Source organism: Vigna unguiculata, chromosome 10, assembly GCF_037176805.1.
Source record: "Vigna unguiculata cultivar grain cowpea cultivar isolate G323 ecotype 2 chromosome 10, ASM3717680v1, whole genome shotgun sequence".
NCBI lineage: Eukaryota > Viridiplantae > Streptophyta > Magnoliopsida > Fabales > Fabaceae > Vigna > Vigna unguiculata.
In genome coordinates this window covers 23,467,812-23,495,153 of record NC_140801.1, presented here as the reverse complement: position 1 = coordinate 23,495,153, position 27,342 = coordinate 23,467,812, and the positions used below count along the sequence as shown (strand labels likewise).

At 27.1% G+C, this 27,342-nt stretch overlaps 2 protein-coding genes across 2 annotated transcripts; both read right to left on the bottom strand.

The window, feature by feature from the left end:
• On the bottom strand, window positions 1-23,590 carry LOC146882331 (uncharacterized). Its single transcript, XM_085667353.1, has 11 exons — window positions 23,312-23,590; window positions 23,021-23,227; window positions 22,693-22,941; window positions 21,984-22,616; window positions 21,653-21,888; window positions 21,417-21,578; window positions 21,274-21,342; window positions 21,095-21,170; window positions 20,918-21,013; window positions 20,771-20,835; window positions 1-223 (listed from the first exon to the last, which is right to left on the bottom strand). The coding sequence occupies exons 1-11, from the start codon at window positions 23,588-23,590 to the stop codon at window positions 1-3; spliced, it is 2,295 nt and encodes a 764-aa protein (XP_085523479.1).
• A 115-nt stretch (window positions 23,591-23,705) lies between these two features.
• Window positions 23,706-26,900, bottom strand: LOC146882330 (uncharacterized). Its single transcript, XM_085667731.1, has one exon. The coding sequence runs from the start codon at window positions 26,898-26,900 to the stop codon at window positions 23,706-23,708; it is 3,195 nt and encodes a 1,064-aa protein (XP_085523857.1).
• Between the last annotated feature and the right edge of the window lie 442 nt (window positions 26,901-27,342).

Genomic DNA, 27,342 nt, shown 5'->3' with positions numbered 1-27,342 from the left:
CTATGGCCACGTGGTACAAACCACGCACAGTGCAGTGAAGCAGATCTTATGATCATCTATGCCATGCTCAACCACATTCCTATCTATTGGCCAAGCATCATTCTTGACACCATGCTCAAAGCCAAGAGATTGCCTCAATATCCTCTCCCGTATTCGTTGCTCATCTCTCGTATTTGTGAGTATAAAGGGGTAAATGTCTCTGATGAACAGTCTCATAAGACAACTACAGCCAACAAAATTGCGGAAAACTCCTTGAAGCAGATGAAGTTTATTCCTTTTGGGAATACCTACATTCACAAGGATGATATGCCTTCCTCGGACAATGAAGAAGAAGAAAATCCTCCCACTGCTCCTATTCATCCTGTTGACACAAATATTGGATCATCCAGTGGTGTTGGTGGCTCATCTTCTTCTTTAGAGGATCACATTTTAAATGTCAACCAGAGACTTAAAGAATTCTTTCTTCTCTCCACTCATAGACATGAAGAAGTCACTGGCTTAATTAGAGGATTAGATTCTAGGATCTCTAACTTAGAACATAAATTTGATAAATATGAGGAAGATGATGACATGAGTCAAGACTTTTAAAAGTCTACATCATAGTCTATTTTTTTGCAATTGTAATATGTTTTCCAGTTTTATTATTTTTTTTCAATAAAAGTATATTTGTCTTGTTATTCTTTACCATTGCCTAATTGAGGGGGAACTTCCTCATTAAAACTTTTTTCATATGATCAAAACAGGGGGAGAAAAAGTTTAAACGTTTAAACCAAATAGTGCTACTAACAAATCTACTTGTAAGATATTTTGATTGCAGATACTTTAAACATATTGTTTTGATCATCATCAAAAAAGGGGAGATTGTTGGCAAAAGCAATACAAGTCTAAATGCTGAAGCAAGATTTTGATGATGATAAAAGAAGACTGAAAGCCATCCGGTAGTCAATATGAAGACCATGTGTTGTTATGTTTAAAGCTATCTTGTAAAATGTAATTAGATTAGTTAGAATCAGTATTGTACAAAGAAAATTCTAGTATTTCTCGAAAAATCAAAGTGATAATCGATTATCACTTAGAATAATCGATTATCCTGAGCTGAACCAATTCCTTTTCAAGCAAGCATTGGAATAATCGATTATCACCTCTGATAATCGATTATCTGCTCAAAAAATTTGTTTTTCATAAACCACACTGGAATAATCGATTGTCACTAGTGATAACTGGTCAGTTGGGTGCGACTGTTCAACTTTTTGACCTAATTTCTGGAACCCCTATTTAAAGGAACCTCAGAGTTACTTCTCACTTAGCTTTTTGAGAAGCTAGAGTACTAGTGTTGTGACTGCAAGAGACTTCTCTGAGTGTTATCAATAGAAGCTTTGAAAAACCTAGTGTGGGTATAACGATAACTTTTACTGAGAGGTGTTCTAGGAGATTGAGTGCTGCTGCTGTTGCTAGGAAAGCTAAGGTCAAGGTTCTCTGTGTGATTCAGAGAAAGGTGTTCATCTCTTGTGTGATTCAAGAGAGGTGTTTTCTTTCCTTACACTCTTAATATCTGATTGTAAATCTGTTACTTGTTAGGGATTTAGTTAATCTCGTTTTTGAGAGATTAATAACTAGACGTAGGGTCTTTTTATCCGAACCAGTATAAATACTTGTGTTCAATCTTCTTCTCTATCTCTTTATTTCATCTATTATTGTGTTTAAAGAAATTAATTATTGATTTAATTGATAAATTTTGGAAAATTTTAAAGTATTAATTTTATTACTTAAAAACCAATTCACCCCCCTCTTGGGTTTGTCAGCACGCTCAAACATTCCGCTGCGCGATACCAACACATTAATCCCCTTTGACTAGTTGCAATAAGTTTCTTCTGAAATTTTGAGTAATTTTTATGAAAAAAACATGATTTATTTAAATTGTAAATAGTAGAAAGTAGTAAAAAACAATTGAAAAATTTTTACCTACAAATTGAATTTTTTAAATTTAGAAACAAATTGAATTTGAGTATCCACGAACCTGTTTGTTATGAAATTTTGAGATCTTTTTGTACATAAAATTTTAATTACTTGAATTGTAAATAGTTAAAAATAGTAAAAAGAATTAAAAAAGGGTTACTAGGAGATGGAATTTGTCAAATTCAAGAACACAAATCCTATCCTAGTATTGGTTAACTTGTTTCTTGTTAAACTTTTCGCAATTTTTTTATATAAAATATCAATTATTTAATTTGTATATAGTAAAAATCAGTAAAAAAATTAAAGAAGTGTGCCAAAAAGAAGAAAATTTTCAAATTTCATAACACCAATAATTCTCTTTGACTTTTTGCAACAAGTTTCTCATGAAATTTTGAGCAATTTTTATGTGAAAACATAAATTATTTAAATTGTAAATAGTAGAAAGTAGTAAAAAACCATTGAAAATTTGTTACCTAGAGATTGAATTTTATAAATTTCAGAAACTAATCCCATTTGAGTATCTACCAACCTGTTTGTTATGAAATTTTGAGATCTTTTTGTACATATAAGTTCAATTATTCGAATTGTAAATAGTTAAAAATAGTAAAAAGAATTAAAAAATTGTTACCAGGAGATGGAATTTGTAAATTTAGGAACACAAATCCTGTCCTAGTATAGGCCAACTCGTTACTTGTGAAATTTTTTGCAATTTTTATATATAAAATATCAATTATTTAAATTGGAAAGACTAAAAATTAGTAAAAAATTAAAAAAGTGTCACAACAAGAAGAAAACGTTCAAATTTCATAACACCAATAATCCTCTTTGACTATTTGCAACAAGTTTCTCATGAAATTTTGAGCAATTTTTATGTAGAAAACATAAATTATTTAAATTGTAAATAGTAGAAAGTAGTAAAAAACCATTGAAAATTTGTTACCTAGAGTTTGAACTTTATAAATTTTAGAAACTAATCCCATTTGAGTATCTGTCAACCTGTTTGTTATGAAATTTTGAGATCTTTTTGTACATATAAGTTCAATTATTCGAATTGTAAATAGTTAAAAATAGTAAAAAGAATTAAAAAATTGTTACCAGGAGATGGAATTTGTAAAATTTAGGAACACAAATCCTGTCCTAGTATAGGCCAACTCGTTACTTGTGAAATTTTTTGCAATTTTTATATATAAAATATCAATTATTTAAATTGGAAAGACTAAAAATTAGTAAAAAATTAAAAAAGTGTTACAAGAAGAAGAAAACTTTCAAATTTCATAACACCAATAATCCTCTTTGACTATTTGCAACAAGTTTCTCATGAAATTTTGAGCAATTTTTATGTAGAAAACATAAATTATTTAAATTGTAAATAGTAGAAAGTAGTAAAAAACCATTGAAAATTTGTTACCTAGAGTTTGAATTTTATAAATTTTAGAAACTAATCCCATTTGAGTATCTGCCAACCTGTTTGTTATGAAATTTTGAGATCTTTTTGTACATATCAGTTCAATTATTTGAATTGCAAATAGTTAAAAATAGTAAAAAGAATTAAAAAATTGATACCAAGAGATGAAATTTGTCAAATTTAAGAGCACAAATCCTATGCTAGTATTGGCCAACTCGTTACTTGTAAAATTTTTTGCAATTTTTATATATAAAATATCAATTATTTAAATTGTAAAGAGTAAGAATTAGTAAAACATTAAAAAAGTGTCACAAAAAGAAGAAAATTTTCAAATTTCATAACACGAATAATCCCTTTGACAATTTGCAACAAGTTTCTTCTGAAATTTTGAGCAATTTTTGTGAAAAAAACATGATTTATTAAAATTGTAAATAGTTGAAAGTAGTAAAAAACAATTGAAAAATTGTTACCTAGAGATTGAATTTTTTAAATTTAGAAACAAATTGCATTTGAGTATCTGCGAGCCTGTTTGTTATGAAATTTTGAGATTTTTTTGTACATAAAATTTTAATTACTTAAAATGTAAATAGTTAAAAATAGTAAAAAGAATTAAAAAAGGGTTACCAGGAGATGGAATTTGTCAAATTCAAGAACACAAATCCTATCCTAGTATTGGTTAACTTGTTTCGTGTTAAACTTCTTGTAATTTTTTTATATAAAATATCAATTATTTAATTTGTATATAGTAAGAATTAGTAAAAAATTAAAGAAGTGTGACAAAAAGAAGAAAATTTTCAAATTTCATAACACCAATAATCCTCTTTGACTATTTCCAACAAGTTTCTCATGAAATTTTGAGCAATTTTTATGTAGAAAACATGAATTATTTAAATTTTAAATAGTAGAGAGTAGTAAAAAACCATTGAAAATTTGTTACCTAGAGATTGAATTTTTTAAATTTAGAAACAAATTGCATTTGAGTATCTGCGAGCCTGTTTGTTATGAAATTTTGAGATTTTTTTGTACATAAAATTTTAATTACTTGAATTGTAAATAGTTAAAAATAGTAAAAAGAATTAAAAAAGGGTTACCAGGAGATGGAATTTGTCAAATTCAAGAACACAAATCCTATCCTAGTATTGGTTAACTTGTTTCTTGTTAAACTTTTTGCAATTTTTTATATAAAATATCAATTATTTAATTTGTATATAGTAGAAATTAGTAAAAAATTAAAGAACTGTGACAAAAAGAAGAAACTTTTCAAATTTCATAACACCAATAATCCTCTTTGACTATTTGCAACAAGTTTCTCATGAAATTTTGAGCAATTTTTATGTAGAAAACATGAATTATTTGAATTGTAAATGGTAGAAAGTAGTAAAAAACCATTGAAAATTTGTTACCTAGAGATTGAATTTTATAAATTTCAAAAACTAATCCCATTTGAGTATCTGCCAACCTGTTTGTTATGAAATTTTTAGATCTTTTTGTACATAGAAGTTCAATTATTTGAATTGTAAATAGTTAAAAATAGTAAAAATAATTAAAAAATTGTTACCAGGAGATGGAATTTGTGAAATTTAAGAACAAAAATCCTATCCTAGTATTAGCCAACTCGTTACTTGTCAATTTTTTTGCATTTTTTATATATAAAATATCAATTATTTAAATTGTAAAGAGTAAAAATTAGTAAAAAATTAAATAAGTGTCACAAAAAGAAGAAAATTTTCAAATTTCATAACACCAATAATTCCTTTGACAATTTGCACAAGTTTCTTCTGAAATTTTGAGCAATGTTTATGAAAAAAACATGATTTATTTAAATTGTAAATAGTAGAAAGTAGTAAAAAACAATTGAAAAATTGTTACCTAGAGATTGAATTTTTTAAATTTAGAAACAAATTGCATTTGAGTATCCGCAAACCTGTTTGTCATGAAATTTTGAAATATTTTTGTACATAAAATTTTAATTACTTGAATTGTAAATAGTTAAAAATAGTAAAAAGAATTAAAAAAGGTTTACCAGGAGAAGGAATTTGCCAAACTTAAGAACACAAATCCTATCCTAGTATTGGTTAACTTGTTTCTTGTTAAACTTTTTGCAATTTTTTTATATAAAATATCAATTAATTAATTTGTATATAGTAAAAATTAGTAAAAAATTAAAGAAGTGTGACAAAAACAAGAAAATTTTCAAATTTCATAACACCAATAATCCTTTTTGACTATCTGCAACAAGTTTCTCATGAAATTTTGAGCAATTTTTATGTAGAAAACCTGAATTATTTAAATTGTGAATAGTAGAAAGTAGTAAAAAACCATTGAAAATTTGTTACCTAGAGATTGAATTTTATAAATTTCAAAAACTAATCCCATTTGAGTATCTGTCAACCTGTTTGTTATGAAATTTTTAGATCTTTTTGTACATATAAGTTCAATTATTTGAATTGTAAATAGTTAAAAATAGTAAAAATAATTAAAAAATTGTTACCAGGAGATGGAATTTGTGAAATTTAAGAACAAAAATCCTATCCTAGTATTGGCCAACTCGTTACTTGTGAAATTTTTTGCAATTTTTATATATAAAATATAAATTATTTAAATTGTAAAGAGTAAAAATCAGTAAAAAATTAAAAAAGTGTGACAAAAAGAAGACAATTTTCAAATTTCAAAACACCAATAATCCTCTTTGACTATTTGCAAGAAGTTTCTCATGAAATTTTGAGCAATTTTAATGTAGAAAACCTGAATTATTTAAATTGTAAAGAGTAGAAAGTAGTAAAAACAATAGAAAATTTGTTACCTAGAGATTCAATTTTTTAAATTTAGAAACAAATTGCATTTGAGTATCCGTCAACCTGTTTGTTATGAAATTTTGAGATCTTTTTGTACATTAAAGTTCAATTATTTGAATTGCAAATAGTTAAAAATAGTAAAAAGAATTAAAAAATTGTTACCAGGAGATGGAATTTGTCAAATTTAAGAACACAAATCCTATCCTAGTATTTGCCAACTCGTTACTTGTGAATTTTTATTCAATTTTTATATATAAAATATCAATTATTTAAATTGTAAAGAGTAAAAATTAATAAAGAATTAAAAAAGTTTCACAAAAAGAAGAACATTTTCAAATTTCATATCACCAATAGTCCATTTGACAATTTGCAACAAGTTTCTTCTGAAATTTTGAGCAATTTTTTATGAAAAAAACATGATTTATTTAAATTGTAAATAGTAGAAAGTAATAAAAAACAATTGAAAAATTATTCCAGAGAGATTGAAATTTTTAAATTTAGAAAGAAATTGCATTTGGGTTTCCGCGAACCTGTCTGTTATGAAATTTTGAGATATTTTTGTACATAAAATTTTAATTACTTGAATTGTAAATAATTAAAAATAGTAAAAAAAATTAAATAAAGGGTTACTAGGAGATGGAATTTGTCAAATTCAAGAACACAAATCCTATCCTAGTATTGGTTAACTTGTTTCTTGTTAAACTTTTTGCAATTTTTTTATATAAAATATCAATTATTTAATTTGTATATTGTAAAAATTAGTAAAAAATTAATGAAGTGTGACAAAAAAAAAAGAAAATTTTCAAATTTCATAACACCAATAATCCTCTTTGACAATTTGCAACAAGTTTCTTATGAAATTTTGAGCAATTTTTATGAAAAAAACATGATTTATTTAAATTGTAAATAGTAGAAATTTGTAAAAAACAATTGAAAAATTGGTACCTAGAGATTGAATTTTTTAAATTTAGAAACAAATTGCATTTGAGTATCCGCGAACCTGTTTGTTATGAAATTTTGAGATATTTTTGTACATAAAATTTTAATTACTTGAATTGCAAATAGTTAAAAATAGTAAAAAGAATTAAAAAATTGTTACCAGAAGGTGAAATTTGTCAAATTTAAGAACACAAATCCTATCCTAGTAATGGCCAACTCGTTACTTGTGAAATTTTTTTCAATTTTTATATATAAAATATCAATTATTAAAAATTGTAAAGAGTAAAAATTACTAAAAAATTAAAAAAAGAGTCACAAAAAGAAGAAAATTTTCAAATTTCAGAACACCAATAATCCCTTTGATAATTTGCAACAAGTTTCTTCTCAAATTTTGAGCAATTTTTATCAAAAAAACATGATTGATTGAAATTGTAAATAGTAGAAAGTAGTAAAAAACAATTGAAAAATTGTTACCTAGAGATTGAATTTTTTAAATTTAGAAACAAATTGCATTTGAGTATCCGCGAACCTGTTTGTTATGATATTTTGAGATATTTTTGTACATAAAATTTTAATTACTTGAATTGTAAATAGTTAAAAATGGTAAAAAGAATTAAGAAAGGGTTATCAGGAGATGGAATTTGTCAAATTCAAGAACAGAAATCCTATCCTAGTTTTTTGTTAACTTGTTTCTTGTTAAACTTTTTGCAATTTTTTTGTATAAAATATCAATTATTTAATTTGTATATAGTAAAAATTAGTAAAAAATTGTAGAAGTGGGACAAAAAAAAGAAAATTTTCAAATTTCATAACACCAATAATCTTCTTTTACTATTTGCAAGAAGTTTATCATGAAATTTTGGGCAATTTTTATATAGAAAACATGAATTATTTAAATTGTAAATAGTAGAAAGTAGTCAAAAACCATTGAAAATTTGTTACCTAGAGATTGAATTTTATAAATTTCAGAAACTAATCCCATTTAAGTATCTGCCAACCTGTTTGTTATGAAATTTTAAGATCTTTTTGTACATATAAGTTCAATTATTTGAATTGTAAATAGTTAAAAATAGTAAAAAGAATTAAAAAATTGTTACCAGGAGATGAAATTTGTCAAATTTAAGAACCCAAATCCTATCCTAGTGTTGGCCAACTCGTTACTTGTGAAATTTTTTCAAATTTATATATATAAAATATCAGTTATTTAAATTGTAAAGAGTAAGAATTAGTAAAAAATAAAAAAAGTGTCACAAAAAGAAGAAAATTTTCAAATTTCATAACACCAATAATACCTTTGACAATTTGCAACAAGTTTCTTATGAAATTTTGAGCATTTTTTATAAAAAAAAACATGATTTATTTAAATTGTAAATAGTAGAAAGTTGTGAAAAACAATTGAAAAATTGTTACCTAGAGATTGAATTTTTTAAATTTAGAAACAAATTCCATTTGAGTATCCGCGAACCTGTTTGTTATGAAATTTTGAGATATTTTTGTACATAAAATTTTCATTACTTGAATTGTAAATAATTAAAAATAGTAAAAAGAATTAAAAAAAGGCTTACCAGGAGATGGAATTTGTCAAATTCAAGAATACAAATCCTTTCCTAGTATTGGTTAACTTGTTTCTTGTTAAACTTTTTGCAATTTTTTTATATAAAATATGAATTATTTAATTTGTATATAGTAAAAATTAGTAAAAAATTAAAGAAGTGTCACAAAAAGAAGAAAATTTTCAAATTTCATAACATGAACTATTTAAATTGTAAATAGTAGAAAGTAGTAAAAAACCATTGAAAATTTGTTACCTAGAGATTGAATTTTATAAATTTCAGACACTAATCCCATTTGAGTATCTGCCAACATGTTTGTTATGAAAATTTGAGATCTTTTTGTACATATAAGTTCAATTATTTGAATTGTAAATAGTTAAAAATAGTAAAAAGAATTAAAAAATTGTTACCGGGAGATGGAATTTGTCAAATTTAATAACAAAAATCCTATCCTAGTTATTGCCAACTCGTTACTTGTGAAATTTTTAGCAATTTTTATATATAAAATATCAGTTATTTAAATTGTAAAGAGTAAAAATTAGTAAAAAATTAAAAAAGTGTCACAAAAAGAAGAAAATTTTCAAATTTCATAACACCAATAATCCTCTTTGACTATTTGCAACAAGTTTCTCATGAAATTTTGAGCAATTTTTATGAAGAAAACATGAACTATTTAAATTGTAAATAGTAGAAAGTAGTAAAAAACCATTGAAAATTTGTTACCTAGAGATTGAATTTTATAAATTTCAGACACTAATCCCATTTGAGTATCTGCCAACATGTTTGTTATGAAAATTTGAGATCTTTTTGTACATATAAGTTCAATTATTTGAATTGTAAATAGTTAAAAATAGTAAAAAGAATTAAAAAATTGTTACCAGGAGATGGAATTTGTCAAATTTAATAACAAAAATCCTATCCTAGTAATTGGCAACTCGTTACTTGTGAAATTTTTAGCAATTTTTATATATAAAATATCAGTTATTTAAATTGTAAAGAGTAAAAATTAGTAAAAAATAAAAAAAGTGTCACAAAAAGAAGAAAATTTTCAAATTTCATAACACCAATAATCCCTTTGACAATTTGCAACAAGTTTCGTATGAAATTTTGAGCAATTTTTATGAAGAAAACATGAACAATTTAAATTGTAAATAGTAGAAAGTAGTAAAAAAGAATTGGAAAATTGTTATATAGATATTGAATTTTTTAAATTTCATACACTGATTTCATTTGAGTATTCGCGAACCTGTTTGTTATGAAATTTTAAGATATTTTTGAAAATAAAATTTTAATTATTTGAATTGTAAATAGTTAAATATAGTAAAAAGAATTAAAAAGGTTTTACGAGGAGATGGAATTGGTTACGTTCAAGAACACAAATCCTATCCTGGTATTGGTTGACTTGTTTCTTGTTAAACTTTTTGCAATTTTTTTATATAAAATATCAATTATTTAATTTGTAAATAGTAAAAATTAGTAAAAGATTAAAAAAGTGTCACAAAAAGAAGAAAATTTTCTAATTTCATAACACCAATAATCCCTTTGACAATTTGCAACAAGCTTCGTATGAAATTTTGAGCAATTTTTATGAAGAAAACATGAACTATTTAAATTGTAAATAGTAGAAAGTAGTAAAAAACAATTGAAAAATTGTTACCTAGAGATTGAATTTTTTAAATTTAGAAACAAATTTCATTTGAGTATTCGCGAACGTGTTTGTTATGAAATGTTGATATATTTTTGAAAATAAAATTTTAATTATTTGAATTGTAAATAGTTAAAAATAGTAAAAAGAATTCAAAAAGTGTTACGAGGAGATGGAATTGGTTACATTCAAGAACACAAATCCTATCCTGGTATTGGTTGACTTGTTTCTTGTTAAACTTTTTGTAATTTTTTTATATAAAATATCAATTATTTAATTTGTATATAGTAAAAATTAGTAAAAAATTAAAGAAGTGTGACAAAAAGAAGAAAATTTTCAAATTTTATAACACCAATAATCCTCTTTGACTATTTGCAACAAGTTTCTCATGAAATTTTGAGCAATTTTTATGTAGAAAACATGAATTATTTAAATTGTAAATAGTAGAAAGTAGTAAAAAACAATTGAATTTTTTTTTACCTAGAGATGGAATTTTATAAATTTCAGAAACTAATCCCATTAGAGTATCTGCCAACCAGTTTGTTATGGAATGTTGAGATCTTTTTGTACATATAAGTTCAATTATTTGAATTGTAAATATTAGAGAATAGTAAAAAGATTTAAAAAATTGTTACCAGGAGATGAAATTTGTCAAATTTAAGAACACAAATTCTATCCTAGTATTGGCCAACTCTTTACTTGTGAAATTTTTTGCATTTTTTATATATAAAATATAGATTATTTAATTTGTATATAGTAAAAATTAGTAAAAACCTCTTAAAGAAGTACAACAAAAAGAAGAAAATTTTCAAATTTCGTAACACCAATAATCCTCTTTTACTATTTACAACAAATTTCTCATGAGATTTTGAGAAATTTTTATGTAGAAAACATGAATTATTTAAATTGTAAATAGTAGAAAGTAGTAAAAAACCATTGAAAATTTGTTACCTAGAGATTGAATTTTATAAATTTCAAAAACTAATCCCATTTGAGTATCTGTCAACCTGTTTGTTATGAAATTTTGATATCTTTTTGTACATATAAGTTCAACTATTTGAATTGTAAATAGTGAAAAATAGTAAAAAGAATTAAAAAATTGTTACCAGGGGATGGAATTTGTCAAATTTAAGAACAAAAATGCTATTCTTGTATTCGCCAACTCGTTACTTGTGAATTTTTTTTCAATTTTTATATATAAAATATCAATTATTTAAATTGTAAAAAGTAAAAATTAGTAAAAAATTACAAAAGTGTCACAAAAAGAAGAAAATTTTCAAATTTCATAACACCAATAATGCCTTTGACAATTTGCACCAAGTTTCGTCTGAAATTTTGAGCAATTATTATGAAAAAAATATGATTTATTCAAATTGTAAATTGTAGAAAGTAGTAAAAATCAATTGAAAAATTGTTACGTAGAGATTGAATTTTTTAAATTTAGAAACAAATTGTGTTTGAGTATCCGCGAACCTGTTTGTTATGAAATTTTGACATATTTTTGTACATACAATTTGAATTACTTGAATTGTAAATAGATAAAAATAGTAAAAAGAATTAAAAAAGCGTTACCAGGAGATTGTATTTGTCAAATTCAAGAACACAAATCCTATCCTAGTATTGGTTAACTTGTTTCTTGTTAAATTTTTTGCAATTTTTTTTATATAAAATATCAATTATTTAATTTGTAAATAGTAAATATTAGTAAAAAATTAAAGAAGTGTCACAAAAGGAAGAAAATATTCAAATTTCTTTACACCAATAATCCTCGTTGACTATTTGGAACAAGTTTCTCATGAAATTTTGAGCAATTTTTATGTAGAAAACATGAATTATTTAAATCGTAAATAATAGAAAATAGTAAAAAACAATTGAAAATGGTTACCTAGAGATTGAATTTTTTAAATTTCAGAAACTAATCCCATTTGAGTATCCGCCAACATGTTTGTTACGAAATTTTGAGTTCTTTTTGTACATAAAATTGTAATTATTTGAAGTGTAAATAGTTAAATATAGTAAAAAGAATTAAAAAAAGTTTTACAGGAGGTGGAACTTGTCAAATTTAAGAACACAAATCTTATCCTCGTATTAGCCAACTTGTTTCTTGTTAAATTTTTGCAATTTTTATATATAAAATATCAATTATTTAAATTATAAATAGTAAAAATTAGTCAAAAATTAAACAAGTGTCACAAAAACAAGAAAATTTTCAAATTTCGTAACACCATTAATCCCCTTTGACTATTTGCAACAAGTTTCTTATCAAACTTTGACCAATTTGTATGTAGAAAACATGAATTATTTAAATTGTAAATAGTAGAAAGTAGTAAAATAAATTGAAAAATTTTTACCTAGAAATTTATTTTTTAAATTTCAGAAACTAATCCCATTGGAGAATTCGCCAACCTGTTTGTTATGAAATATTGAGATTTTTTGGTACATTCAATTTCAATTATTTGAATTGCAAATAGTTAAAAATAGTAAAAAGAATGAAAACAGTCTTACCAGCAGATGGAATTTGTCAAATTTAAGAACACAAATTCTATCCTAGTATTGGCCAACTCGTTTCTCGTAAAATTTTTTGCAATTTTTATATATAAAATATAAATTATTTAAATTGTAAATAGTAAAAATTAGTAAACAATTAAACAAGGGTCAGAAAAAGAAGAAAATTTTTAAATTTCGTAACACCATTAATCCCCTTTGAGTATTTGCAACAAGTTTCTTATCAAACTTTGACCAATTTGTATGTAGAAAACATGAATTATTTAAATTGTAAATAGTAGAAAGTAGTAAAATAAATTGAATATTTTTTACCTAGAAATTTATTTTTTAAATTTCAGAAACTAATCCCATTTGAGAATTCGCCAACCTGTTTGTTATGAAATATTGAGATTTTTTGGTACATTCAATTTCAATTATTTGAATTGTAAATAGTTAAAAATAGTAAAAAGAATTAAAAAAGTCTTACCAGGAGATGGAATTTGTCAAATTTAAGAACACAAATCCTATCCTAGTAATGACCAACTCGTTTCTTGTGAATTTTTTTTTCAATTTTTATGTATAAAATATCAATTATTTAAATTGTAAATAGTAAAAATTAGTAAATTTTCAAAATTTCATAACACCAATAATTCTCTTTGACTTTTTGCAACAAGTTTCTCATGAAATTTTGAGCAATTTTTATGTGAAAACATAAATTATTTAAATTGTAAATAGTAGAAAGTAGTAAAAAACCATTGAAAATTTGTTACCTAGAGATTGAATTTTATAAATTTCAGAAACTAATCCCATTTGAGTATCTGCCAACCTGTTTTTTATGAAATTTTGAGATCTTTTTGTACATATAAGTTCAATTATTCGAATTGTAAATAGTTAAAAATAGTAAAAAGAATTAAAAAATTGTTTCTAGGAGATGGAATTGGTCAAATTTAAGAACATAAATCCTATCCTAGTATTGGCCAACTCGGTACTTATGAAATTTTTTGCAATTTTTATATATAAAATATCAATTATTTAAATTGGAAAGAGTAAAAATTAATAAAAAATTAAAAAAGTGTCAGAAGAAGAAGAAAATTTTCAAATTTCATAGCACCAATAATCCTTTTGACAATTTGCAATAAGTTTCTTCTGAAATGTTGAGCAATTTTTATGAAAAAAACATGATTTATTTAAATTGTAAATAGTAGAAAGTAGTAAAAAATAATTGAAAAATTGTTACCTGGAAAAAGAATTTTTTAAATTTAGAAAAAAATTGCATTTGAGTATCCGCGAACCTGTTTGTTATGAAATTTTGAGATATTTTTGTATATAAAATTTTAATTACTTGAATTCTAAATAGTTAAAAATAGTAAAAAGAATTAAAAAAGGGTTACCAGGAGATGGAATTTGTCAAATTCAAGAACAGAAATCCTATCCTAGTATTGGTTAACTTGTTTCTTGTTAAACTTTTTGCAATTTTTTTTTATATGAAAAATCAATTATTTAATTTGTATATAGTAAAAGTTAGTAAAAAATTAAAGAAGTGTGACAAAAAGAAGAAAATTTTCAAATTTCATAACACCAATAATCCTCTTTGACTATTTGCAACAAGTTTCTCATGAAATTTTGAGCAATTAGTATGTAGAAAACATGAATTATTTAAATTGTAAACAGTAGAAAGTACTAAAAAACCATTGAAAATTTGTTACCTAGAGATCGAATTTTATAAATTTCAGAAACTAATCCCATTTGAGTATTTGCCAACCTATTTGTTATGAAATTTTGAGATCTTTTTGTACATATAAGTTCAATTATTTGAATTGTAAATAGTTAAAAATAGTAAAAAGAATTAAAAAAATTTTACTAGGAGATGGAATTTGTCAAATTTAAGAACACAAATCCTATCCTCGTATTGGCCAACTCGTTACTTGTGAATTTTTTTTTCAATCTTTATATATAAAATATCAATTATTTAAATTGTAAAGAGTAAAAATTAGTAAAAAATTAAAAAAGTGTGACAAAAAGAAGAATATTTTCAAATTTCATAACACCAATAATCCCTTTGACAATTTGCAACAAGTTTCTTCTGAAATTTTAAGCAATTTTTATGAAAAAAAGAACATTTATTTAAATGGTAAATAGTAGAAAGTAGTAAAAAACCATTGAAAATTTTTACCTAGAGATTGAATTTTATAAATTTCAGAAACTAATCCCATTTGAGTATCTGCCAACCTGTTTGTTATGAAATTTTTAGATCTTTTTGTACATATCAGTTGAATTATTTGAATTGCAAATAGTTAAAAATAGTAAAAAGAATTAAAAATTGTTACCAAGGGATGGAATTTGTCAAATTTAAGAGCACAAATCCTATGCTAGTATTGGCCAACTCGTTACTTGTGAAATTTTTTACATTTTTTATATATAAAATATCAATTATTTAATTTGTAAAGAGTAAAAATTAGTAAAAAATTAAAAAAGTGTCACAAAAAGAAGAAAATTTTCAAATTTCATAATACCAATAATCCCTTTGAAAATTTGAACAATTTTCTTCTGAAATTTTGAGCAATTTTTATGAAAAAAACATGATTTATTTAAATTGTAAATAATAGAAAGTAGTAAAAAACAATTGAAAAATATGTTACCTATAGATTGAATTTTATAAATTTCAGAAACTAATCCCATTTGAGTATCTGCCAACCTGTTTGTTATGAAATTTTTAAATCTTTTTGTACATATCAGTTGAATTATTTGAATTGCAAATAGTTAAAAATAGTAAAAAGAATTAAAAATTGTTACCAAGGGATGGAATTTGTCAAATTTAAGAGCACAAATCCTATGCTAGTATTGGCCAACTCGTTACTTGTGAAATTTTTTGCAATTTTTATATATAAAATATCAATTATTTAAATTGTAAAGAGTAAAAATTAGTAAAACATTAAAAAAGTGTCACAAAAAGAAGAAAATTTTGAAATTTCATAACACCAATAATCCCTTGGGCAATTTGCGACAAGTTTCTTCTGAAATTTTAAGCAATTTTTATGAAAAAAACATGAATTATGTAAATGGAAAATAGTAGAAAGTAGAAAAAAACAATTGAAAATTTGTTACCTAGAGAGAGAATTTTTTGAATTTAGAAAAAAATTGCATTTGAGTATCCGCGAACCTGTTTGTTATGAAATTTTGAGATATTTTTGTATATAAAATTTTAATTACTTGAATTGTAAATAGTTAAAAATAGTAAAAAGAACTAAAAAAGGGTGACCAAGATATGGAATTTGTCAAATTCAAGAACACAAATCCTATCCTAGTATTGGTTAACTTGTTTTTTGTTAAACTTTTTGCAATTTTTTTATATAAAATATCAATTATTTAATTTGTATATAGTAAGAATTAGTAAAAAATTAAAGAAGTGTGACAAAAAAAAGAAAATTTTCAAATTTCATAACACCAATAATCCTCTTTGACTATTTGCAACAAGTTTCTCATGAAATTTTGAGCAATTTTTAAGTAGAAAACATGAATTATTTAAATTGTAAACAGTAGAAAGTAGTAAAAAACCATTGAAAATTTGTTACCTAGAGATCGAATTTTATAAATTTCAGAAACTAATCCCATTTGAGTATCTGCCAACCTGTTTGTTATGAAATTTTGAGATCTTTTTGTACATATAACTTCAATTATTTGAATTGTAAATAGTTAAAAATAGTAAATAGAATTAAAAAATTGTTACTAGGAGATGAAATTTGTCAAATTTAAGAACACAAATCCTATCCTAGTATTGGCCAACTCGTTACTTGTGAAATCTTTTGCAATTTTTCTATATAAAATATCAATTATTTAAATTGTAAAGAGTAAAAATTAGTAAAAAATTAAAAAAATTTCACAAAAAGAAGAAAATTTTCAAATTTCATAACACCAATAATCCCTTTGACAATTTGCAACAAGTTTCTTCTGACATTTTGAGCAATTTTTTATAAAAAAACATGATTTATTTAAATTATAAATAGTAGAAAGTAGTAAAAAACAATTAAAAAATTGTTACCTAAAGATTGAATTTTTTAAATTTAGAAACAAATTGCATTTGAGTATCCGCGAACCTGTTTTTTATGAAATTTTGAGATATTTTTGTACATAAAATTTTAATTACTTGAATTGTAAATAGTTAAAAATAGTAAAAGGAATTAAAAAAGGGTTATCAGGAGATGGAATTTGTCAAATTCAAATACACAAATCCTATCCTAGTATTGGTCAACTTGTTTCTTGTTAAACTTTTTGCAATTTGTTTATGTAAAATATCAATTATTTAATTTGTATATAGCAAAAATTAGTAAAAAATTAAAGAAGTGTGAGAAAAAGAAGAAAATTTTCAAATTTCATAACACCAATAATCCTCTTTGACTATTTGCAACAAGTTTCTCATGAAATTTTGAGCAATTTTTAAGTAGAAAACATGAATTATTTAAATTGTAAACAGTAGAAAGTAGTAAAAAACAATTGAAAATTTGTTACCTAGAGATCGAATTTTATAAATTTCAGAAACTAATCCCATTTGAGTATCTACCAACCTGTTTGTTATGAAATTTTGAGATCTTTTTGTACATATAACTTCAATTATTTCAATTGTAAATAGTTAAAAATAGTAAATAGAATTAAAAAATTGTTACTAGGAGATGAAATTTGTCAAATTTAAGAACACAAATCCTATCCTAGTATTGGCCAACTTGTTACTTGTGAAATCTTTTGCAATTTTTATATATAAAATATCAATTATTTAAATTGTAAAGAGTAAAAATTAGTAAAAAAATTAAAAAAATTTCACAAAAAGAAGAAAATTTTCAAATTTCATAACACCAATAATCCCTTTGACAATTTGCAACAAGTTTCTTCTGACATTTTGAGCAATTTTTTATAAAAAAACATGATTTATTTAAATTATAAATAGTAGAAAGTAGTAAAAAACAATTAAAAAATTGTTACCTAGAGATTGAATTTTTTAAATTTAGAAACAAATTGCATTTGAGTATCCGCGAACCTGTTTTTTATGAAATTTTGAGATATTTTTGTACATAAAATTTTAATTACTTGAATTGTAAATAGTTAAAAATAGTAAAAGGAATTAAAAAAGGGTTATCAGGAGATGGAATTTGTCAAATTAAAATACACAAATCCTATCCTAGTATTGGTCAACTTGTTTCTTGTTAAACTTTTTGCATTTTGTTTATGTAAAATATCAATTATTTAATTTGTATATAGCAAAAATTAGTAAAAAATTAAAGAAGTGTGAGAAAAAGACGAAAATTTTCAAATTTCATAACACCAATAATCCTCTTTGACTATTTGCAACAAGTTTCTCATGAAATTTTGAGCAATTTTTAAGTAGAAAACATGAATTATTTAAATTGTAAACAGTAGAAATTAGTAAAAAACCATTGAAAATTTGTTACCTAGAGATCGAATTTTATAAATTTCAGAAACTAATCCCATTTGAGTATCTGCCAACCTGTTTGTTATGAAATTTTGAGATCTTTTTGTACATATAACTTCAATTATTTCAATTGTAAATAGTTAAAAATAGTAAATAGAATTAAAAAATTGTTACTAGGAGATGAAATTTGTCAAATTTAAGAACACAAATCCTATCCTAGTATTGGCCAACTCGTTACTTGTGAAATCTTTTGCAATTTTTATATATAAAATATCAATTATTTAAATTGTAAAGAGTAAAAATTAGTAAAAAATTAAAAAAATTTCACAAAAAGAAGAATATTTTCAAATTTCATAACACCAATAATCCCTTTGACAATTTGCAACAAGTTTCTTCTGACATTTTGAGCAATTTTTTATAAAAAAACATGATTTATTTAAATTGTAAATAGTAGAAAGTAGTAAAAAACAATTAAAAAATTGTTACCTAGTGATTGAATTTTTTAAATTTAGAAACAAATTGCATTTGAGTATCCGCGAACCTGTTTTTTATGAAATTTTGAGATATTTTTGTACATAAAATTTTAATTACTTGAATTGTAAATAGTTAAAAATAGTAAAAGGAATTAAAAAAGGGTTATCAGGAGATGGAATTTGTCAAATTCAAATACACAAATCCTATCCTAGTATTGGTCAACTTGTTTCTTGTTAAACTTTTTGCAATTTGTTTATGTAAAATATCAATTATTTAATTTGTATATAGCAAAAATTAGTAAAAAATTAAAGAAGTGTGAGAAAAAGAAGAAAATTTTCAAATTTCATAACACCAATAATCCTCTTTGACTATTTGCAACAAGTTTCTCATGAAATTTTGAGCAATTTTTAAGTAGAAAACATGAATTATTTAAATTGTAAAGTAGAAAGTTGTAAAAAACCATTGAAAATTTGTTACCTAGAGATCGAATTTTATAAATTTCAGAAACTAATCCCATTTGAGTATCTGCCAACCTGTTTGTTATGAAATTTTGAGATCTTTTTGTACATATAAGTTCAATTATTTGAATTGTAAATAGTTAAAAATAGTAAAAAGAATTAAAAAATTGTTACTAGGAGATGAAATTTGTCAAATTTAAGAACACAAATCCTATCCTAGTATTGGCCAACTCGTTACTTGTGAAATCTTTTGCAATTTTTATTTATAAAATATCAATTATTTAAATTGTAAAGAGTAAAAATTAGTAAAAAATTAAAAAAGTGTAACAAAAAGAAGAATATTTTCAAATTTCATAACACCAATAATCCCTTTGACAATTTGCAACAAGTTTCTTCTGAAATTGAGCAATTTTTATGAAAAAAACAAGATTTATTTAAATGGTAATTAGTAGAAAGTAGTAAAAAATAATTGAAAATTTGTTACCTATAGATTGAATTTTATAAATTTCAGAAACTAATCCCATTTTAGTATCTGCCAACCTGTTTGTTATGAAATTTTTAGATCTTTTTGTACATATCAGTTCAATTATTTGAATTGCAAATAGTTGAAAATAGTAAAAAGAATTAAAAAATTGTTACCAAGGGATGGAATTTGTCAAATTTAAGAGCACAAATCCTATGCTAGTATTGGCCAACTTGTTACTTGTGAAATGTTTTGCAATTTTTATATATAAATTATCAATTATTTAATTTGTAAAGAGTAAAAATTAGTAAAAAATTTAAAAAGTGTCACAAAAAGAAGAAAATTTTCAAATTTCATAATATCAATAATCCCTTTGTAAATTTGAACAATTTTCTTTTGAAATTTTGAGCAATTTTTATGAAAAAGACAAGATTTATTTATATCGTAAATAGTAGAAAGTAGTAAAAAACAATTGAAAAATTGTTACCTTGAGATTGAATTTTTTAAATTTAGAAACAAATTGTTTGAGTATCCGCGAACCTGTTTTTTATGAAATTTTGAGATATTTTTGTACATAAAATTTTAATTACTTGAATTGTCACTAGTGCAGGGAAGGGAAATGACAGCGGTTATTTTCAGCTTTTGGCTTCGGGTCCGCAACCGCTGCATATACTACCGAGGTAAAAAGCCAGTAGTTTATGCCTCGGTTACAACCCGAGGCATATAAAATATTTACTGCCTCGGTTTCCGCCCAACCGAGGCCTAATGCGTACCAGAAATTCAAAAAATAAAAAAATTTAATATACTTTCTGCCTCGGGTCTGTTTTGACCGCAACAGAAAGTGAACTTTACTGCCTCGGTTCTGGTCTAACCGAGGCATATGGCCATTTAAAAAAAAAAATTAAAAATTCGAATGATCTTCTGCCTCGGTTTTGGTTACAACCGAGGCATAAAGCTATTTTTTTTTTAAATTCTAGTCCTATTTCATTCAAATCTAGCACAATTAACCTGCAAATTTTGAACCAGAAATACAAACCCAGCCAGAAACAATATCATATTATAATTGATGGACTCATTACAATACTTAAATACTATTCATATTGTAGCACTCATTACAATATCATGTGCTTCCATAAACAAATATACTAAGTACTATTGTACATTTGAATAATATACTTTGCCAAAGCTATCCTTAAATATTTGATGGACTTGACGGGGATTGATGTACTGGTACCAAATCTCTGCACACAAGAGAATAATTTAAATTAGTATATAAACTAAGCCAAAATTGCATATAAGTATTTCATATAGTGAAACAATTACCGTTTCCCAACCACTTGTGATACGAGCACGTACAATGGTTGATATCCATTGCATTACATAGTAACCGCACTCATATGAGCCGGTTTGTAAATTACACTACAATGAATGCACATATATAAGTAATTGATGAAGAAAAGAAATTGAATAATTATAATACTATAGACCAAAATAGCAAACCTTGAGGCTCAACCATGCTAGCCTTTTTGTCATAGCAGTTGATTTCCCTAACAACATGCTATGTCCAGCGATTGAACTATGAAAAAGGTAAGGTGTTAAGATACAATTATATAAGAAAGAAAGTTCATAAAATTAAGGTTCTTACCAATCTATAACTTGTCTCAGATGGTTAGGAGGGCCTGTGCAAGGAACAAAGCCACACAACAATGTTGTCCTTCATGGAAATTACAACTAGTTGCCAATGACGCCTGCAATAAAAAAAAATTCGTTGTTGTACCTTAAAATAATATATTATAATTAGAAGTCAACAAACTACACTTACCCAGAAATATAAGGGACAAAATATATTTTCTTCCCTTGTCCAAAGCATTCAGTGACGTATGCTTGAATGTCATCAAATTTATTGCCTACATGAGTGAGTTGGGGGTCTATGAACCCATATACATCACTCAACCCCATATTGTTACTGACACTAAAAATATACCTGGACAAAAACATTTATTTAATATAAGTTACTATATAAATTAATTAAACATAATGAATAGTTTAGATGCTTACATCATCCATAACTGAATAAGGGTAATATTCAGTTCTTCTGTACCCGACGCAAGCTCTAAGACATCTTGCTTATGCAGGTACATTGGGATGTCACTATCTCTCCCAAATACATCAGAATCCCATGGAACTACCATCGGCTTATCACTAATGATGTCAGCAAGCTGGTGTAATGCACCAAGAGGATCGTCCAAAGATATTGGAATCTTCATAGGTTCAGGACTTTCCACTTCATGCGACTATTAGTACATGGAAAAAATAATTTGATTGTGAACATAAATAACATGTAAACTTAAAATGCAAAGTACTATAAGGTGAGTTTGGGGATCCATACCGAAGGGTCAGAAATAGAACCAACTAAATCTTTAGGCCAGGCGAGAAAAGACTGAAATGCCTGTGCCACAGTATATACCTCATCTGTTGGCACAGGAACTAAAGCATCTGGTATAATAACTTCCTCTACAGTAACCTTAACCTCATCATCCGCCAGCTCCATACCATGAAAAATAGTGGCTGCCTCAAATTTTGTTCCACGAGCAACTAGTGTCTTCCCTGTACCATGCAGAACATATAGTTCACATCGATGAGTGTTGTCTGCATCATCCCCTGGTACAGCTGGACCCGAGCAACTCCCCTTTTTGCTTCTACCTGTTGGGGGCACAAAAGGTTCTGCTTGGGGAATTAGTTGCGGAGGGTTGCCATGACCACCAAAATGTTGCTCGAATTGACGCATAACCCTTTCAGTGATTTGTTCTGTCAACCGTTGAGTCAGTTTTTCTTCATACTCAGCACTATGTGTCCATGAAGATTGACTAGAGGAGCCACCAAAAAATTGACGAATGCCGACTCCTGATCCAGCAGCACGCACACGTCCGGGGTGCTCAGGTTGTCCAATTGCAGTAGCAAGAATATCATGACGACCTTCTGGAATGAAAGTACCTTGGGAGCTCTGCTCAACCAAGGAGTCCTACAATATAACACAAGAAAATTAAGAGAAACTCGGTATAAAATGATATTAATGTTTTAGTAAAGTTAACTCTTACAATTTTTTCAGAGATTTCTCGTGCAGTTTCGGAAGTGTAGGTGCCCGATGATCGTAGGCGGGCTAACTTCCACTTTTGATGACGAGATGGTGGTGAAGGAGGCGCAAGACAATCATCTTCAGAAGGTGGGGGCCTAGATTTTTCTTTTTCCTTCAATATCTTTTCTTCAAGCTTTCTATACCCACCACGAGACAATATGTGTGGGTTTTTATTTTTTTTACTTATTGCTTGGGCTTTTGTCCTTATTTCCTGTAACATATAATTGATTTTATGAATTAGTTCAACTTGTAGACAATTTCAACAAATTTTTGAATTCAAGTAAACTAACCTTCCATCGCTCAGATGTACGAGACTCAACAAACTGACGCCAAGTGTCTTCATCAATTGAAGTGTATAGCTCACGTGGATCTTCATTCTTTTTAGATCCATAGACATACCTAGACGTTAGTTTTGTCTTAAAACCACGAAAATCTTCGGCGACTGCTGCCAGACATCTATGTTTAAGTGTCGGCACATTTGGAATATCAAATGTCGTCTGCAATAAAGAAAATGAACATCAATAAGTGTTTTACCAATATAATAAAAATATAAATTAAAAAAATTACGTGACATAATTTACCGTTAGATCCTGCCATATCATGTTCCGTTGAACTTCAGACACATGATCGAAACTAGGAGTAAGGATGGATATTCTTTCACGTGCCAGTACTCCTAAATAGCTTCTAAAGAGGTCTCCATTACGACCTGAAGCTTGACCAGTGATGACAATAATGACATGAGTCTTCTTACCTTTAGCTTTTCTCAACATGAGCTTCCTCAATCTAGTGGCTCCTCTGGTGGTTCTCTTTTTAGGCAATTCATCCTCCGATGATGATGATGAAGTCTGATGGTCAGCCATATATCTGTTGTTAAAACAAAAAAATACAAAAGATTAATAACAAATAACATATTATTTCACAAAACACGTAAATTTATATAAACAATTCAGATTCATACATAAAGTTATGGATTGGTCATATGTATATTCCCTCATCGTGATCTTCCCGAATTGCTTGTACATCGTCAAGTACTGGGGCCTCATCAAAATTTATCGCTGTTTTAAATGGATGAGTGTCAGCAATATGAAGGTTACTCAAATTCTCTTCATTAACATCAATTTGTTTCTTGCCATGAAGAGCAACAAACCAATGTTCAGTTGCAGGATCTTTTACATAAAAAACTTGAGATGGTTGATGTGCCATGATAAAAGGCTCGTCTCGATAACCCACCTTTCGAAAATCAACTAGAGTCATACCCGATTCATCAATTTTGACACCACTCTTATTATCAATCCACTTACATTTGAAGAGTGGAATAGTGAACACAGTATAGTCAACCTCCCATATCTCTTCTATTACACCATAGTACGTCATTGACCCAATTACTGGATTTTGATCTTTGGATGTGGAAAATTGCAGCGACTCAGCTTCAAGACTCACTCCACTATTTTGTACTGCGCTTTTATCATCCAAAGACTTTGTGTAGAATGTGCAATTATTAATTTCATAACCTGTAGAAGTTACGACATCAAATTTCAATCCATTTGCTAGCCACATCAAAGTCTCAGAAGATTGTGAATCTTTCAAAACCTCAGATTTAAACCAAGGCATGAACGTTTTGTTATGCTCCATCAACTGCCATTTCTCTGATTGTCTTGGATGTTGTTTCTTTACAATGGCTTTGTGTGCAGATAAGTAAAGGATCACCTCATCAGTGTTGTTCAATATGTATAGATGTGCTTGCAATAGTTCTGCGCGAGATTTGGTTACCACATTCACACCTCGGATGTTGTTACTTATAGAACACCTGTTCAACCATGATCTAGGAGGAACTCCTATCGGATTTGCTTTTGTCATGTAATCTAAACAAAACTCAATACTTTCTTCTGCTATATACCTTTCAATCATTGAAGCTTCTGGACGATATTGATTTTTCACGTACCCTTTCAAAATCTTCATATAGCGTTCAATAGGATACATCCATCTTAAGTATACTGGCCCACAGAACTTGATTTCTCTTACCAAATGAACAAGCAAATGTACCATAACATCAAAAAAGGATGGAGGGAAAAACATCTCCAGCTGACACAAGATGATAACAATCTCACTTTGAAGGTCATCTAACTTCAAAGGATCGATGACTTTACTACAAATTGAAGAGAAAAATGAACACAAACGAGTTATAGCTTGTCGAACATTTTTTGGCAAAATTCCACGAATAGCCACCGGTAATAATTGTTGCATTAAGACGTGACAATCATGAGACTTCAGGCCAACAAGCTTCAAATCCTGCATTGACACTAAACTCTTAATATTTGAAGAGTATCCTTGTGGTACCTTGACACTTTTAAGACAAAGGCAAAAACTTATCTTTTCTTGTCTAGACATGGTGTAACATGTGGGAGGCAAATAAGTACGCTTACCAGCCTCCCTTGGTGCCAAGTCTTTGCGAATATTCATTTCAAGCATATCCAACCGAGCATTTACTCCATCTTTTGTCTTTCCTTGAATGTTAAGTAGTGTACCAATCAAGCTATCACACACATTCTTCTCCACATGCATTACATCTATGCAGTGTCTAACCTCTAACTTCGACCAATATGGAAGATCAAAAAATATTGATTTTTTCTTCCAAGGGCTCGTTGTAGATGATTTCTTAGAGGTTTTCCCAAATACATGATGTATTTTATTAACTTTTTCATGAATTTGAAAGCCATTCAATGGAATTGGTGCATCATCATTCTCTTGATGTCCATTAAATGATTTTTTTAACCTTCGATAAGGATGATTCGATTGCAAAAATCTTCGATGGCGCATATATACTGTTTTCCTTTCGTATTTCAATTGATGAGCTGCAGTGTTTTCTTCACATATAGGACATGCTTTATGACCCTTGACACTATATCCTGACAAATTACCGTAAGCTGGAAAATCATTAATTGTGCAAAATAACATTGCACGCATCATGAAAGTCTTAGAAGTAAAAGCATCAAATGTTTCAACCCCATCCTCCCACAACATCTTCAAGTCTTCAACTAGTGGACTGAGATAAACATCTATGTCATTTCCAGGCTGTCTTGGACCGGATATCATCATAGACAACATCATGTACTTTCTCTTCATGCAAAGTCCAGGAGACAAGTTGTAAATAAATAATATAACGGGCCAGCAGCTGTGGTTGGTACTTAAATTACCAAATGGATTCATTCCATCAGTAGCTAAACCAAAGCGAATATTTCTACATTCTTCACCAAATTGGGGGAACTCGTGATCAATATTTTTCCATTGCATTGAATCAGCTGGATGACGAAGCAGGCCGTCACATCTTCTCTCATCTGCATGCCATCGAAGGTTTTTAGCGTCTTTTGGATTCGCAAACAAACGCTTAAGTCTAGGTACGATTGGAAGGTACCAGACTACTTTCAAAGCGGGTCCATCCTTTTCTAACTCACCTTTATCTTCATTGTTGATTTTCTCCTTGTACCGTGATAAGCCACACTTCGGACACTTTTTCAATCCTTCAAATTCTTTCCTATAGAGTATGCAATCATTAGGACATGCATGTATCCGTTTATACTCCATACCCATCGGACAAAGAATTTTTTTGGCATCATAGTTGCGAGTGGGTAGTGTATTTCCATCTGGAAGCATTTCATTCAACAACACTAATAATTCTGTGAAACTCTTATCGGTCCACCCATTAGTCGCCTTCAAATTCATCAATCTTAACACCGCTGACAACCTTGTAAACTTAGTTGAACCAACATACAACGGAGTCTCTGAATCAGTAGAGATTGTCTCATACACGTGCGCTTGGGCAAAATCTTCAGCGCCAACATCACGAATCATGTCCTCTAATTTGTCTTCTTCATGTTGATCTTCCACGATGGAATCCACAAAATTTTCAGTTCGGGAGACAGTTGGAAAGTCTATTAATTCGCCATGCCATGTCCATATTGTATAACTTGGAAGGAAACCATCGCAAATAAGATGTTCCCTAATTGCAGTTGCATTCAACTTTCTCGCATTCAAACAATTCACACAAGGACATCTAAACTTCACTTCATCATCACTTCTACCTCCATAACGTTGCGCAAATTGTATAAATTCTTCTACTCCTTTCTCATACTCAACACTGATGCGTGGCAAGTAAATCCAGTCTCGATCCATACGTTTATATACTGAAATTGTGTGAACAATTTCAGTAATCTTTAAATGAATGATCACCTCGCTTTTGTATTTAAGGTGTGACCCTATCCCATTCAAGAAGATTCACTTCTTCTAGTTTATTGGTACATATTAATTTTAAAACACATATCTTAAATTTCACGAAATTTCGCCAGCATTTCGCATTGGTCTTCAGGTTACACGAAATGAAAGTGATTATTAACCACAGTCAAATATGCACCCAAAGATCAATACAAAACACAATTGACAAATATTCATGAATATTGAGATATGTATATTAAAATAGACATGCACTAATAAACTATTAAGAAGTGATTAATCTTCTTAAACTGTCCAACCGGACAATTCAAGATTGAATACATTTAAATTATTAGTATTGTCTCCTTTTAAAAAAAATACACATTCTTTAAAAAAAATACTTGGA